Consider the following 18,136-nt stretch of genomic DNA (forward strand, 5'->3'; position numbering starts at 1 on the left):
CATATACACGCTTAAGCATTGTACCACGACTTAACCACCGAACTTCAGTGTTAAACAGAATATCGCCATATTCGCTTTCCATATCTTTTAAAAATTCTTTAAACTCACGATGGTTTAGTCCTCGAAATCTAATAAAATCTACAATTTTAATAGTAGGTGGAGCTACATTAGACATTTTTAGAATTTTAGCACCCAAATTTTCTTGATGTAAAATACAATGCGAAATAAATATTTCACGGCCTGTTAAATTTTTAATATCTTTCGATAATAATCCCGACAAATGAACATTCATACTGGACATGGCTCGAGCTCCATCTGTACTTATTCCAACAATCTTTTCCATTGGGATATTTAATACATTCAGAACAGTTTTTATTTCTCTGTATATATCGTCTCCGGTAGTAGTTCCTACAATAGGAACTAAAGATGCAAATTCTTCCGTTACATTGAAATTGGAATCAGTTCCTCTTAAAAATACAGCAAGTTATGTGGTATCATTTATGTCACAACTTTCATCCACAGCTAGAGAAATCCATTCTAACTTGGAAATGTGTGTCCGCGAACTTTCCTCAATATTCTCTGATAGTTCGTCAATTCTCCTTGCGACTGTAAATCGCGACAAGCTAATTTTGGAAATTATATCCTTTTGATTGGGGAAGGCAACATCTGCTATCGTCAATAAACATTCTTTCACAATTTCTCCGTCATAAACCATGTTCTCAAAATTCTCCGGTTTCATCTTTTTTGCCAATATTTGACTAACAAGATAACTCGCACGAACTACCCTATCTGCGGTGGATGCGGTACTCTCAAGTGAATTTCGCAGCTTTAAATTTAAACTTGCTTGTAATTCATCCACCATGTCTTTGCGTAACTGTTCTTGCAGATTATTAAATTTTAAAGAATGTTTACTATCATAGTGTCTCTTAATATTATATTTTTTCAACACAGATATTTTTTCACTGCATATCAAACAAACAGCACTTTCATTGATATAAGTAAAAAAGTAATCGTACGTCCAACTATCGATAAACTGCCGATGTTCATTTTCAATTTTACGTTTACCAGAATTCGAGCTCATGGCAAAATATGAAAATACTCGACCGTTATGCGAAGAATGTGTTTTCTGGCGCAGTTCAGCGAAGATTGTCGAATACTAGAAAACGTAGCCGAGAAGCAACAACAATGTATCGCAAATCGTGGATGAAGGCCTGCGGGCCACTGCGCAGCAACGCGCCGTGCCGGGTTCCGGCGGGACGCAGTCAGTATGCTACTGGGCCAAATGCGGGCCGCACGTTGCTTATCACTGGTGTAGAGGAATATGTATTACCTGGGAGTTTTTTTAGTACTGTATTTGGGATGTTGTCGAAACTGGAGGATTTCTTATTGTTTAGATTTTTCAGTAAGCGTATGAGGTCGGCTTGTGATGTGAAATAGTTTTTAATGTTGCTTTTTGTTGGGTTGTATGCGGGTGAGTCAGTTGTGAAATTGGTGAGCGTTACGTGGTTGGTGGTCTCTTAGGTGAATTTGTTTTTTAGTGTAGTGGTGTGTGACTGTATTATGCATTCTAGGTGGGGGGTTCCCATTTCGTAGTTTTGACTGTGGGTAATTTCTAAGTGTGCTCCTATTATGTTTAGTTTGTCTTTTGTATTTGTTATGTATAGGTTGTTGTCTTTGTCTGCTTTGTAATTTGCTAAATCTATTTCGGCTTTGTTGATTATTTGTTTGCTGTTTTTGTGAATTGTAAGGGTTTCAATTGTTGATGGGGTTTTTTCTGAATATGTTGTTTATTTGTGTGAACGGGTTGTGGGGGCCTTTTGATGATATTTGTTTTATTTTATTTTCCCAGTAGATGGAGGATTTTTGGAATTCTTTGTCTATTTCTGTTTTTACGTCTTTTAGGAGTTTCGATAGTATTGGTAGAGAGTTGCTGGAGAGGAGGTTGTGGGAGTTTTCTATCTTGTGAATTTGTGAGATAATGTATTTTTTACTGCTTTGGAGTTTTCTGATTTTTTTGTTAATGTAGGTTTCTGAGGAGTTGGGAGTTTTGTGTGATGGGATTGACTTTGCTATGGACTTGTAAAATGCGTCTTCCAGTTTGTCAAGTCCTACGTCGACTTCGTCGTTTTTTAGATTTCTGTTGTAGTCTATTTTTAGATCGTTTATTAGTATTGATGCGAATTTTTAAAATTTTTGCCAATTTGCGGCCGAGAAATTAGATCTGTTATTTATTGAATTTGTTTCTAGGTGTGTTATATTTTCTATGGAAATGGAGAATTTGAGGGCAGTGTGGTCGCTATCGAAAGGGTGTCACGTTCCCGCGCGGGAAACGCGACGATTTCCAGGAAACGCCTGGAAACCATACTTTAACGCTCGCGTGCCTCACGCCTCACGCGGTCAACCCCCTCCACGCACACTTCTCCGACCCTTGTGCCGTCACCCCAGCTCTACAACACTGTTAGTCCCGCCACCCGCCACCCGCCACCAGATGACCACGGACCCCAGTCGCTTTCTCGCCGCTAAAAACCAACCCCTACAGATATACCCTTCAGGCCCGAACTTTCTCGCTGCTAAAGATATTTGACCTCCCACATAAATACCCCCCGCGAAGACCGAATTTTTGGAGAACCCACAAGTTCGCTTAAAGTGGTTACTCCCCAGTTGACTCAGACGGATCCGGTGCGTGTCACTAGCACGTTGAAGTCTGAGACGCTGCCCCACTGTGCCCTGCAATCGGTTCCACTAAGAAGAACAGACGAGAAGGGAGGCATTATATTTCTACGCTACCAGAAGCCAGGAGGCTGCCGACAACACATCTACGCCAAGCCCCCCCCCCCCCAAGCCACCCACCAGGAGACTCGTTCTGATTTCGCTGCCTTCGCAGAGTGCTCCCGCATTTTAGAAAACATTAGAGCCTGACACCTACATTTTATATTTTATATTTCATATTTTATATTTTATTTTATATTTTATATTTTATATTTTATATTTTATATTTTTATATACTTTCCTACCTATTATTTTATATTATATTTTATATTATAGTTTTCCGTTAATTCGTCAGAACGTTGTTTTTTTCTCTCTTGTTAATAAACTGTTTTATCAAATATCCAGAAACCTTTGCCAATCTCCCTTTGTTGCCACGTTTTTCACGAGCGATCCGCCTACGAGAAGAGGTTGCCGCTCGCCTATTCTCGGTCCTTGTTACAGGCTCTCCCAAAAGGAAGCCATAGCACGTAACAAGGGATTGTTCTAAGGTTGTTGTTGATTAGGTCGTGGTATTGTATTCTGGCGTCGTGTAGGCAGAGATCGATATAGGAGTTGCCTTTAGGGTAAAAGGAAGGTCAGTGCTGCGTAGATGCATGTTGTACTTTATGGCGTTTGAATGTAGCCAGTTCCTGAGATGGACGCCCCTAGATTGGTTTTTTGCGTTTTTCCAGTCTGCGTGACGTGCGTTCAAGTCTCCGGCCAGTATGTAATAGGTGTTCTGGTTTGCTAGATTTAGGTTAGTTATTATTTTCTCGAGATCAGGTATGAACTCTTTCTGGTTGTTGCCTGGAGCATAAGCTGCTATTATGAATAATTTTTCTTGTGAGGGGAGTGCAATTTTATGATTATTGTTTCTACTGCTGTGCAGTTAGTTAATGTCGGGATCTGTATTTTTTCGTGTTTGATTTTGGGTTTAATTCGTATTGCGGTGCCGCCTCCTTGTGTTGTGTTTATTCTATCTGATCTGTGGATAGTGTAGTTGGTGTAGGAGATTGTGTGTCTGTGGTTAAGTTTTGTTTCGCCTAGTAGTACTATGTCTGGGTCGTGATCGTTGAGCAGCTGTAGAAGGCTTGCTCTCTTTTGTTGAGAGATTAGGGAATTTATGTTTAGTGATATTATGTTTAGTGTGGGGGATTGTTGTATTTGGGTTTTGTTAGGCATTGATTGTTGGTGGTGAGAGAGTCGATATTAATTGAAATAGAGTGTAAATGTTGGTTGTGTTGTTTTGGACTGATTGGGTTATAGAGTTTAATTGGTTTTTTATGTCTAGTAATATATCTGTTATTTGGAGCTGTGAAGTTTGTGGGTTGGTGAGAGTTGGAGGTAGGATGTGGGCTCGTTGGTTCTTTGGGTGTGTGTGGGTTTTGTTTACTTGTGGTGTGGGGATTGGGATGAGTGAATATGCGAGGTTCGTATGATATGGTGGGGTTCAGGTGTGATGGTGTTATTAGGTAGGTTAGGTGTGGCGTGTGAAGGTTTGTTAGTGGGAGTACTGGCTGTTATTTTGCTCTATGATAGTTGCGGGTTTGTTAGTTTTTGTATCGTGTTGATTGTTTCAATTTAATAATGTTAAAAATAACTTAATATATACCTGCGGTAAAACCAACAAGTGTAACTTTCCTCCTAATAGCAGAAACGTCGAAAAAATTCGGTTTTTGTTATTTTTAACAATGATGTCCCACAACAAAAAATCTAAAAAAAATTTGACGACACTGCCTGTTATGGTACTTTATCAGGGCACTAAACAGTAGAATAGCATGTTTTCATATTTTTGAGAAATGTACATTTTTCCGATTTTTTGGTGGTTTTTCATTTTTTACGACCATAGTTTGCAACAAAAAAATCTGAAAAAATTTTCAAAAATCTGTCTTAGGATTCAAAATATGCCACATTTTTTCAGAATTTTAGGAAGCATCAGAGTGCGGAAAATGCGCTGATAAGCGCGAAATCTAATTTACCCTGTAACTACCCTCACGAGCAAGATAGGGGGTTGAAATTTAGCTCAGAGGGGTTTTTCTTGGTCAGCTTTCGAATGGTTCATTAATCATTGAAAAACCTCTAACCTCTGGTTTTGACCATCTTAATCGGCTAGGCCCTTTCGTGGAGAGGGAATGCATTGAACATTTTTCGACGGGAAAGGGTTATGTACGACCCATGATTTCTTTAAGACTTTTGTTCCTCATGACGAGTACGACAATTTCCAACAACAAAAAATTTGACCTTGAAAATCCTGCTCAAGGTTAATTTTGCAGCAACTTTTGTAACACATCTCCACCAATTCAAAGGTGTTGAATCCCGCTACGGTCATCGTGATATATATCTTTCCTTCACCCTGTACATAGAGACATTTTTACCTACGTAAGTTATCGTTCGTCCACGAGAAGATGGTACGCAATAGGTATCTATAATCCACTACCTGATATAGCTTTACAAAAAAAAAAAAAAAAAAACAAATGGGCCTATCGAATGTGACTAGAACAGTGCGATGCGATGACGATGACCCGATGTCCTGCCAGACTCCAGAACGTACGTATAATTCCCACTATGCTAGCGTTAAAGAAGAAATGGAGATCCCGTTGCCCATTTGTCGTTTCGCATGCCACGTGCCACCTTCTCGTAGAGGAACAATATGTAGCTCTTTACAAACACATTCTACAACTATTTATTCTGCAACCGCTACCTACCTGGTGAGCTTCCTTAATGTTAAAGGGAGAAGCTAGTCCTTGGACCCACGCACCAAGAAAACTGCAATGACATAGGTTGGCTGCCCTGATTTCTGTGCAAGCTACATGGTCTATGTTTTTCAGATCCATATTATTACGGCAGTAATCGAACATATGAATCATTTCGTGACTTAAAACACCTTGGACTACTCCTTTAGACGTAGCAGTATTTTGACAAACCACAATCTAAAAGAAAAAAAAAATGATTACACCATATATCTCACTTAACATGTGCGAAAAAAAGAAAAATAACATGTGAGAAAAATTTTAATATTGTAAATTACTCGACAATGAGGTATAAATTCGCAATTTGGGCTCTGGACAGACGTAGATTGGACTTTTAGGAATCACAAGTGATCACTTTTAAACTGCTCATTGCAATATTGAAGCGTAAATTTGTCAAGATTTTGACCCTTGCACGTTTCGCTACGCATCTCGTGACGTCACGCTTGCTTCGAACGCCTCGCGACTGGCGGTAGGTTGCCGAATATTGCTAATTACTCGACGATGAGGCAGAAATTCGCATGTTGGCCTCTGGACAGACCTAGATTGAACCTTTAGGAAAGACAATTGACCATTTATAAACTGCTCAGTGCAATATTGAAACGACAATTTGAAAAAGTTCTGACCCTTACACGTTTCGCTAGAGGCCACGACCTTCGGGTCACCGATTCTGTTGAAACTTTGCATACTTATAGATCTCGTTGTCCTGTTCACAAATATACACTATTATGGGGGCAGATACTCATTAATTTTCGCGATATTAACGATTAAAGTTTCATTATTTGCTATGCAATGCCGTATTTTTTCTACGGTACAACGAGATTCGGTTTGGCGCGACTCCAGCGTACCAAGTTTTCAACCGGACGACCAGTATTCAAATCCTGTCTACTAACGTATTTTTTTTTAATTTCATTATGTTTTATCATTGTATATTTATAATATCAATTTCACTTCACAGTACCGATTTCATTTTAATAAAATATAGCAGGCCGAAGGTCGTGGCCTCTCCTTAGCATCTCGTGACGCCACGCTTGTTTCGAACGCCTCGCGAAATTCACATTTTGGCCTCTGAACCGAAATAACCAGAAGGTTATCAAATCATTTCAACGGAAAAATTGTGATTTCTTTAGTTTCTTTTCGCATAAATCGATTTTTTCCAAAATCCTGAGGTGACAGACAAATTTTGTGATCGGATTTGAAGTCAGCGTGACAAAATCTACGAGAAAAGATGTACAGAATGTCAAGAAAAATCTAACCGTGCATGGTATTGGATAAATCATAATTTTGTTTTGAAGTGTCTATGGGTTCGCGTGTTCGGAATGAATGATTGGTACAAGTTTTAGGTATAGCGTACTTTATTTCTTGAGACCTAGGTACAACGCGTCGCGGAAGCTTCTACTCGAATGACTGTCTAACGGTCTCGCTGTCTCCTGTCCCCGGCCTTACGGAGGCTTTATACCTATTCCCCGAATCGTCCTGATTGGCCGGGGCTGAATTAGCCTTTTTGGCCAATCAGGCACTTCTTCGGGGACTCCTGCGCCCTTGACGCGCTTTCCCTAAACGCGGGGGCGGTGTCGTAAATTTGGTGATGCAGCGGGATTTCCTACGGGCCCACGGTGCATGACGTGGCCGGCTGGCGCCTACCTGCTTAGCTTCCGGGTCCCATCGGAAAACCCGAGGTTTATGGTACCCGCACGAGCTGTTGAGGCCGAAGGCAAAAATCTAATGGCCAAAACGTGCCATGATAAAAGCTGCTAAAACGAGTAACGGTTTTCTCAAAAACAGCTGTGGGGCAATGGGTTCCATAAACTCGCTCGACCATTTGCACGCCAAATGTTGACAATTGTACGTGCCGATGGCCGCTACAGTTTAAATATTCCAAGTTTATTTTCAAAGTTAAAACATGTTTGTACCATAGTCTCCCTCTATTTTTCCCATATTTTGCAATATTTTAACTTCTAAAAAAAAATCATAGCTCTATCTCATTTCTATCGAAAGTTCTTTGATTTTGACAGAAACTTCGTCATTTTGTCAAATATAGTGTTACGAGTATCGATATGTTACGATATCGAGACATCGCACAGTGCGGACAAGTCGGTACATCTCACTACATTTTTATTTGACGATGCACGAAAATTTCCTTTTGCAGAACTCTTTATTAGCAGGAAATGCATATTATTATTCATTTAAAAATCATTTAACAATATTTTTTATGCATAAAAATAATTTTTTTTCAACTTATTAATTTTATTGTTAAATTTAATTTTTTGTGACTAATTACCATTTCATATGCATTAGTAATCAAATTTAGATTTTTGTAAAAAAATTTGGCCATGGAGGCACTCTCTAAAGTGCCAAAAATCGAAAAATGTTATATTAACTGTAAATGAGTGTGCAATAATAATTCTGTGTAATGGAAAGTTCTTACCAAGGAATATGCATTCTTTATACATTTAATAAAGTAGATTTATTTTTTGTACAAATTTTCAACGGTGGTTTTATTTGTTAATTGCATATAAAACTTCAAATTAACATAAAACAAAAACGGCAAAACATGTCCTGACATTTATGCATATTCGGATACATTACTTATTGTAGTTTAAGAATTTCATAGTTTCGTCTGCCACTTTTTGCGACTCTCAATTTTATAAACTTTTTAAGAAGTGTCCATACCTTTCCTTTAGGATCTATCGTGGAAAATTTGTTATTTTCTTGTTAAATGTTGTAGGGTAATAAGCGGGAGTAGTCCGTTGTATGGAGTGCACATCCATTTATTGCAGCATCACACATTAACTTGTAAATAACTTATAACTTATAATTATGAATAAATACTGAGATCAGATACATCACGAGGTGATCGCTTGAACGCACGAGACGCGAGAGAGCGCACGCTTGGAAGAGAACTCGCTAGAAGAAGGAACGTGGTTGCGCACGCATCGCACAACGGTCGCACGCATATATACATTTAGCGGGAAGAGCAAACTGCTTCAAATGTATTAGTTATATTGTTAAATTTCATTTTCTGTAAATAATTAACAATAAGTATACATTTGTAAACAATTTTGGTTGTAAAAAATTTTTCCATTTGTTCGCCACAGTTACAGGAGGGAATTTACTGGGAAAGTTCAATATTCGTGTATATCACGATATGAAATACATTTCTTTTGCAAAACATGCGTATTAGGATGGAAATTGTTAATAATAATCATATAATAACCATTTTTATGCATGTTTCGGATCACGCGAGCTCCGCGGCGGCACGAGACCCAAGTCTGGGCCAGGGGCAAGAGAGGTGACGGGATTGCCCAAACATAACAAGGCGCTAGACCACCGAGCCTCTCGTCACCTCTCCCCACCACCTTCAGCGCAACCGACTCCCGATAATTCGGTTATAATTAGTCTTTGAACTGCTCTTTTCTAACACGCATCGCTTTGCTTGAGCCTTGCCGTTTTCTCTTAACAAAAGGAAACTCATTGCACTTCTTCGGGTTTCCGCGCTTAGCTTAGTTATAGTTTTCTTACGTTATTGTACTAATAGTCTTAAGTTGGTGTCGGGATTAGTTGTTAAGTGACTCACGCAAGTTTGAATAAAATAGACGCTAGATAGATTTAGAACACCACAGTGCTCGCATCGAAGATTCTTAACTCCCTCCACGATTCCTACTGCATCCTTTAACAATGCATAAACCAATTTTGCAATAATTATATATCAAACATTTTTATGTATTTTTAATTCGTTTTTAATATATGTTTTATAACTATTGAAAAAGTAATAAGAATGTAAGGATAGATCGAAATGTGCAAGACCACGAGAGTCAATGATTTTGAGTCGCAATCAAAGTACTGAGAATGACGCGGATAGCGAAGCAGCAGCAGCCTGCTCGGATAGCATTTTGTTGAGTTTATTCATTTTATTCACTAGTATTATAATTTGTTTAAGTTTATTATTGTTAATTTTACATATGGTTCATTTATTATTAATTTTTTTCTGAACTTGTTACTTTTTAAAAATAAATTTGTTAATTTTTAATAATAAATTTTTTTTTCTAAAAATTTTTTTTTGTTAAAATTATAAACTATATGGGTAAATATAATTGTCTGTAAAAAATTTCCTCTATATATGCATTAATAACCGAACTACGAGAAGTGCCGAAAACAGGCGATTTGTCGGCACTGTGCATCGCGCCCAATGGTCTTCGTTGTATCGTAGTCACTAAGACGACGCGGCTAACTTCTCGGTTTTATATATTGTATACATATATAAAACTTTGGAAAATGCTATAAACTTTTATATACAGGGTGAGTCACCAAACGTTAGCACCTCAAATATCTTTGTTGTTTCTAAAGATACGTAAAATATGGTAAGGACAAAGTTGAATGGTACAATGGGGCTGACACGATGCAAAAAAAATTTTGTTTTTATATCATTTTTTTGGAGATATCAAGGTCACCTTGACTTCTTTAAATGGAACCACCCTTTTTTAAACACCTACAATGATAGTCCCTTTCATTAGGAATTCAGTGACTATAATTAGTCCAAGGTCATTCAAGGTCAAGGACAGGAAAAACGTATAAAACTAAAATATGGAAGCAGAATACGTTTATCACGGTTGAGACTTGTAGGAAATAGTAAACATACTATGGTCCTTCAATGTTATTCAGCATTCTAATTTACTATCAGTATGTTTCCAAACGCGATTCCGCTATGTTATATTCGATGACTGAAAAGTGTGATATGATCACGATTTACTGTGAATGTAGAAAAAATACAGTGCAGGCCCGACTACTTTATGAAGAAAGGTACCCCGAGCGAAACACTCCTTCTAGACATACTTTCACTAATACGTACAGGTTGTTTCAAAGTACTGGAAGTGTACATGCAAGACAGTACAAACGGAAGAATCCCACGACTAATGAAGACAATGAAATTAATATTTTAGCAGCTATAGCTGTCAATCCGCACGTGAGTACGAGAAAAATTGCCCGGGAAGCAGGCATAAGTCAAAGTAGCGTAATACGAATTCTGGCCCGACATAAATTTCATCCGTTCCACATATCGCTCCATCAAGAATTGCACGGGAATGATTTTCAAAATAAAATTAACTTTTGTCAATGGGGATTGCTTCAAAATCATTCATTTTTTTCTAATGTCGTAACGTAAAGGATTGCGGTGGTTGCGGAATGGCAGGAGTCGGAATATCTGGAGACATAGGATATATTTTCCAAAATGTTAGTACAAAGGATGAGGTGATAGGTTTTGTTATAAAATAGATTCTTTCAAGAGAGTGAGAGACAAAGCTAGCAACGATTAATTTAGGAAAAGTTTTTATATAATACGCGATACCACCATCGGGCGTCCGGTTTATTTCAACCGTCCTCTCCCTCTGGGAATACGACAACGACGCGGTTTCGCCTGTTTTCTCATGTCCGATCGGCGGCCGGCCTTCATGGCCGTCCTCTCCGAAACGTACAGAGGAACCAGGCGTCCCTACCCTCAGGCGGCCAGGAAGCTACCCTGTTCTTTCCTCTCGGCGGGCGGCCGGCCTTCATGGCCGTCCTCTCCCGTGTATCCAGAGAGGCGTCCAGGTACAACCCCTGTCCTCTCCTGGGCTGCTGGGCGTCCGATAGCATTGCTTCGTACTCTCCCATCCTGTAGGCGGCCGTGGTTTTACCTCGTCCTCTCCTACAGGTGCAGCAAGAGTGCTTGCTCCGCGGTAATCTTCCGATATTTATATGGACTCGTTGCTATCTTTATCAATAACGCGTTACTAGGGGTCTAGAAGGTTCCAGACCCCGCGGTTCCCCTTGAACCGCCGGCCACGCTGCCTCGGCGCAATTCTTCTGTTACATCGGGGGGTGACGAGGGGTCTTGACGCTTTATTGTTCCGCGTCGCGTTACAATGTCTTGTTTACGGACGAAGCAAATTTACTAATCATGGCTCAATTAATCTACGGAACGCCGATTATTGGTCTGTGGATAATCCGCACTGGCTGCGAGAAATTGATCATCAAAGACAATGGAGCGTAAACGTGTGGTGTGGTATTTTGAACAACAAAGTAATTGGACCATATTTCGTTAACGGGATGATGACGGGACAGAAATACGCTCAATTTTTGCAAGAAGATCTGCCAATTTTGTTAGAAGATGTCCCTTTACAAAATCGCTACGATATGTGGTACCAACATGACGGTTGTCCTGCTCATTATGCACGAGTAGCAAGAGAAACGTTGGATTCTCGATATCCAAACCGATGGATTGGACGAGCCGGAACAGTTTCATGGCCAGCACGTTCGCCTGATTTAAGGGGGCCGGCAGGCATTTGGCCTTGACTGTCACGCTATGTTACGCTGTGCCTTTTTTTCTAGACATTGTACGTCTTAAATAAGTAAGTAATCAATTAATAATGCACACCACCGTGTTTGTACATGTCTTTGCTACGTCTGTACAGAGCCTTTTTTTCGATACGAACACTAAATCTCTCGAAATTAAGAGAATCCCTCTGCGGCAGCCATCTTGTGACGTCATACTTGCTTCAGAAAGCGAGTTTTCTGTCGAATATTACAAATTACTCCACGATGAGGTAGAAATTCGCAATTTGGGCTCTGTACAGACGTAGATTGGACTTTTAGGAAACACAAGTGACCACATTTAAACTGCTCATTGCAATATTGAAGCATCAATTTGTCAAGATTTTGACCCTTGCGAGTTCATATACGTATATTGCAGAGAGATTCTCTTAATTTCGAGAGATTTAGTGTTCGTATCGAAAAAAGGCTCTGGACGGACATAGCAAAGACATGTATAAACACGGTGGTATGCATTTTTAATTGATTACTTACTTATTTAAGACGTAAAGTGTCTACAAAAAAAGGCACAGCGTAACATAGCATGACAGTCAAGGCCAAATGCCTGCCGGCCCCCTTAAGACTTAAATTTAAACGTTCTAGAGACGACCATTCTGGCGTGAACGTCACGTTGTCGTTGAGTCTTGAACGAAATAAGAATTCAAAATTGATTTTAGCTCTGTGCGATCATTTTTTCCGTAGGCATGGTAGTTGTACTAGTTATTTTCGGGTAGATTGAAAGTCATGTTCGTATTCATCAGATCAAAACGTGTAGAACGATATTAACTATAATACCTACTCTCCAATTATTTTATACGTAGGTATGTATATCCTTCCTGCTGCTTATCGATAAATTAATCGTATGTCCATTTCACACAGATCCTGTGAAATTCTTCCACACTCATGATCATTGTTCAAATTTGCCAACACAAAGGTATGTACTAATAACAAATACAATATCACTTGTATCAGAGTACAAATCACAAACGGACTTTTTGGCCAAATGACACTACAGTGCGGCGCGCCATGATGGAGAGAGTCCGACTTAATGTTAACAAATGATTCTAACCTCTCTACTGTTTCAAAATGCACCTACTCATTTCTGCTATAAATGCATGAATTCCGCAGTCTAGTCATCATATATTATTACTTTATTGTTGTGATTTGTGTTCCAATACAAGTGATATTACAATTGTTATTAGTAGATAGCTATGTGTTGGAAAATCTAAACAATGATCATGAATGTGGACAAATTTCACGGCATCTGTATAAAACAAACATGCGTTTGATTTATCGATAATCTGCAGGAAAGACATACGTATAAAATAATTGGTGAGAAGCTATTACAATTAATATCGTTCATCATGTTCTGATGTGGTTAATACAATACAAAGAGGTTTTTCAATTAATAATGAACCATTCGAAAGCTGACCCAGAAAAACCCCTCTGAGCAAAATTTCAACTCTCTATCTTGCCCGTGAGGGTAGTTACAGGGTAAATTAGATTTCGCGTTTTTCCACGCATTTTCCACACTCTGATGCTTCCTAAAATTCTGAAAAAATGTGGCATATTTTGGATCCTAAGACAGATTTTTGAGAATTTTTTCAGATTTTTTTCTTGCAAACTGTGGTCGCAAAAAATGAAAAACCTCAAAAAAAAATCGGAAAAATGTACATTTCTCAAAAATATGAAAACATGCTATTTTGCTGTTTAGTGCCCCGATAAAGTACCATAACAGGCAGTGTCGTCAATTTTTTTTAGATTTTTTGTTGTGGGCACTTTTTGTAAAAACAAGAAAAACCGAATTTTTTCTCCGTTTCTGCTATTAAGAGGAAAGTTACACTTGTTGGTTTTATCGCAGGTATATATTAAGTCATTTTAAACATTATTACATTGAAACAAGTAAGTGTTTGACCTAAGAAATGTGTTAAGAGAAAAAATGGATTGTATTTTGTGCGGTATATACCAGAATGTTCGTAACATTTACAACATCGCCGGTTGGCACAGCGGTTAGGGCGTCACTTGCCCTCGTACCCTCGAAGAGGTAGGACGTGCCCCGAGCGCAGCCTTCCGACCCAGGCACCAGCGCGGTAGCGATTTTCTAAAAGCGTTCAAAGTGACAGCGCAGCGTAGAAGTTGTGTGTCCCAAGCAGTGCAGTGATTTCGCAAAAGTGAGTGTCCCCAGTGGGGTAAAATTCAAGTGCAACATAGGGCCACACCTATATTAAAGTGTAACAGGTCAGTGAGTGCAAAAAAACACATACAAGCATCACAATAGAACGTGAGTCCCAGGACCACGTAAGGGCGGGCGCCCCTTCAAATGTAGAGGGCATCAAGCCCGAGAAAGCGGATCAAAGCACGCCATCCAAAACGAGCAGCTCACGAGAATCTAGCAAGATTGCCCACCAGGACACCTCACAGTCAGTAAAAACGAAATGCAGCTTCCCAGCGAGTATTTTGTAAGATCCGCAGACATCCAGATTCTTAAGACAGCTAACAAAAAATAACAGAATCACAAGGAGGATCAACCCCACGCCCAACATCACAAAAAGAAAAACAATCCAATCCAAAGCAACATCAGCAAACATAGAGATGGGTAAAATAAAAAAGCCGCCCACCCCCACACAGCCACTAAACTCCGAAGGGAAAGATACGAACTCCAGCAACAGGATAGATGAATTGCTGAAACTTATCGCTAATCTAAACGCGACAATTGAAAACCCATCCAAACAGCTCGAGATAGAACGAAACAAAAACAATGCGGAAAGCCAGAGCAGATTTGCCGATACAAACAAATTCGCAGCCTTGGAACTGGACAATTCACAAGAACCATTCCCGGCTTTACCTGAAATAAACGTCCCCAAAAGACAAAAGGACGGCACCGTAGCCGGACATAAAAGACCTTGGACAAGTACCGACGCCCAAAAGGCTATAAAATAGACTGAAAAGGACATACAGCCAACGCCAAAGAAGCAAACACATGGGCCGCACCAAACACCAGATACAACCAAACATTGGCAGGGTCCAGCACCGACACCAGCCAGGCCCTAACACCACCACCCCTACCAGAGAAACAAGGTCAGCAGCCGTTTACAAAAGGAACACCAGACCTCAAGCCACCCCACTCAACACAAAACCGAGGTAGCCTCGCGCAAATCACGCCATCACCAGCAAATGTAACAAACATTGTAAACACACGCACCCACAAACCGCCCCCAATCACTTTACACATAAATACAGTCAGACCTATAATTGAGACACTGAAACAAAAAATGTCCAATTTTTCACTAAAAAGAATAAATAACAATAAACACATTTTAAACACGCACACTTTAGACAACCACAATACAGCTTGCGAAACTTTAAAACAACAAAAGATACAATTTTTCACATACACCCCCAAACCAGACAAAAACATAACAGTCATGTTAAAAAACATAGAGGCACACTTCGTACCCACGGAAATCTTAGAAGCACTAAATAACAAAAACATACCAGGGGTTACATTCCTAGCGGTAAAACGCTTCACAACAAAGAGAGCCATAGAGGAGGGCAGAGCCCTACCCCTATTCCTGGTGCAATTGTCAGCGGACAGCACAATAAATAACCTGAGCTAGGTAAAAACCATCTTACACACCTGTGTAAAATGGGAAAAATTAATAAAGAAGGACCGCATCCAATGCAAAAGATGCCAGCGCATTGGGCATGCGGCATCAAATTGCAATCTGGAATACAGGTGCGTCAAATGTGATCAACCGCACAACCCGGGCGAGTGCAAAAGATCCGCCGCTTCACCCACCGAAAAAATAGAGACACCCCCATACTGCGCGAACTGCAAAAGTCATGGACACCCCGCCTCATACAGAGGCTGCCCCAAACTAAAAGAAATGAGGGAATCAATCGCGGCGAAAAAAGAGTCATTTAAAACAGTAATCGAAAAAAAAACATCATAAAATCAAACTTCATAAAAGCCGGAATATGATTCAGCTCGGTAACAGCTAACACCGCCACGAAAAAACCACCCACCCAAGCGCACACAGCTCAAACACACAGCACAGACACCGTACCCAACCAACAATCCCAAAACAACTTACTCGAACAAATAAAAACTATAATCGACGCCGCAGTCAACACACAAACAGCACATTTACGCACACTAATTCAGGACAACAGCAACAAAATCAACATAATTGCACAAGCCCTAGACCTAGATCCCTAAATGGCTCATAACATAGCAAACATCACCGCACCCACATCAACAACCCCAAACACCATCTCACTTCAAGAATTAAAAATAATAGAAATTAACGTAAACTCCCTCATTTCAAGCGAAAAAAGGGCAGCCCTCACCGACTTCCTCTGCACACACGAGCCGGATGCGGTCCTTCTGTGCGAAACTAAACTAAACCATAGGCACCGCGTTAACTTTAAGAACTACATAATGATAAGGAATGACAGGCCCAACTCGAAACAGGGTGGGGGAACCGCAATCCTAATGAAGCGCAATATCAAATTCAGAACCATCCAGCTAAATAATAACCACATCTCATCGCTCGAGGCAACAGTAGTAAAAATCAAAATCCGACAAAAAAACCTGCTCCCAATAGCAGCATACGCCCCCAGCAGTAATAAGAAAGAATTTACAGCAGACCTCAATACAATATTCGAAAAATTAGAATTACACAAAATAAACAACTATTATCTACTGGCAGGAGACTTAAACGCAAAACACTCCGATTGGCACAACAACTCAAATAACAACAGAGGCATCACCCTAAAAAAATGGCTACAACACAATGAAATACAATACAAAGTAACTCTCCTTAACACCTTACTACCATACTTCCCAAATAGCGGATTATTCATAGACATTTGCCTGACAGACAACAGAATTAAATTCCACAGACTACCCGCACCAGGAAGACTTAACACACATGACTATAACAGTGACCACAGGGCTACGGAAATGACAATCACCCCAGACTCAGGCGAACCACTAATAATAGATGAACAAAACCATACGAGGAAACACAATTACAACAAGGCCAACTGGCAAGACTTCCCCAAGCAGACCTACTAAACACAGACAACACAATAATACCTAACACCAGAAACCTAACAATAGACGAAAGTGACAATTACATAGAAAAACTGAACACAAGCATCAACTCCGCCATAGACAACACAATACCACGCATTATGACTACAACTCGACAGACAGATACATCACACCGACCATAAAAAAACTAAAAAAAAAAAATAAAAAGCAAACTAATAACCAGACTAAACAGAATGACAGCAATCACCAATTACACCACAGCGAACGACACACAAATAGCACTAATCAAATACACACTAAAAATAATTAAAAAAGAAATAAAAAAAAGCCTTTCAAAGATCCGTAAGTGATCACTGGAGAAAAAAATAGAAAACATCTCTACACATAACTCCAAAGAACTATTCCCTTCAATAAACAAAATATTCCGCGCAAAAGAACAGAACACCATTAATACTCTAAAAATACACAACACCAATACAGATTTAATAGCAAACGCAAACATAGACAGTATAAACACACAAACAGACGACAAAGGCAACCTACTAATCTCGGACATAAACGACAAACTGAACGTACTAGGGGCTCACTTCGAGAGCGCCCACACACAGAATAACAGTATGGGTAAACCTGAACTGACAGACATAATCACGTAAAAAATAAACACTCTAAAAGCAGAAATAGACGAGGACAGACGAAACGACATAACAGTATGCACCTTCTCTGACACAAACAAAGCAGACAAACCAAACACAGACGAAACGCCGACAGACTTCTTCACCTCTTCATACGAACTTAGCTTCATACTAAAAAAACTGAACAACAAAAAATCCTGAAGCTTCGACAATATTCCGAATATCATCCTAAAACACCTACCTCCACGATTCATCTATAACTACGCCATAATCTTCAATAATTGCCTTAATAGGGCACACTTCCCGGCAGCCTGGAAATCTGCCAAAACAATATGCCTAAAAAAAAAAGACAAAGACGATAGCAACCCCGCCAGCTACCGCCCAATAAGTCTCCTGCCAAATATTAGTAAAATTTTCGAAATAACAATAAACATTGCAATAGAGGCAGTCTGCGCAGAAAAAAAAACTTATCCCGGACACACAATTCGGTTTTAGAAGAGGTCACTCAACTGTACATGCCATCTCGAAATTTACTGCAGACATCTGCTGGGCAAGAAACGCGGGTGACTGCGTAGGAGCAGTGTTTATTGATCTCGAGAAAGCAT

General features: G+C 39.7%; 1 protein-coding gene across 1 annotated transcript in view; it reads right to left on the reverse strand.

Moving 5' to 3' along the window:
• The window catches only part of LOC143363226 (mitochondrial inner membrane protease ATP23 homolog), a 124,248-nt gene that overhangs the window by 12,177 nt on the left and 93,935 nt on the right, over positions 1–18,136 (reverse strand). Inside the window, exon 4 of the mRNA XM_076803836.1 lies at positions 5,454–5,678. Within this exon, the coding sequence (XP_076659951.1) occupies positions 5,454–5,678 (225 nt within the window). The remainder of the gene's footprint in view (positions 1–5,453; positions 5,679–18,136) is intronic.

This window comes from Halictus rubicundus, unplaced genomic scaffold, assembly GCF_050948215.1.
Source record: "Halictus rubicundus isolate RS-2024b unplaced genomic scaffold, iyHalRubi1_principal scaffold0028, whole genome shotgun sequence".
NCBI lineage: Eukaryota > Metazoa > Arthropoda > Insecta > Hymenoptera > Halictidae > Halictus > Halictus rubicundus.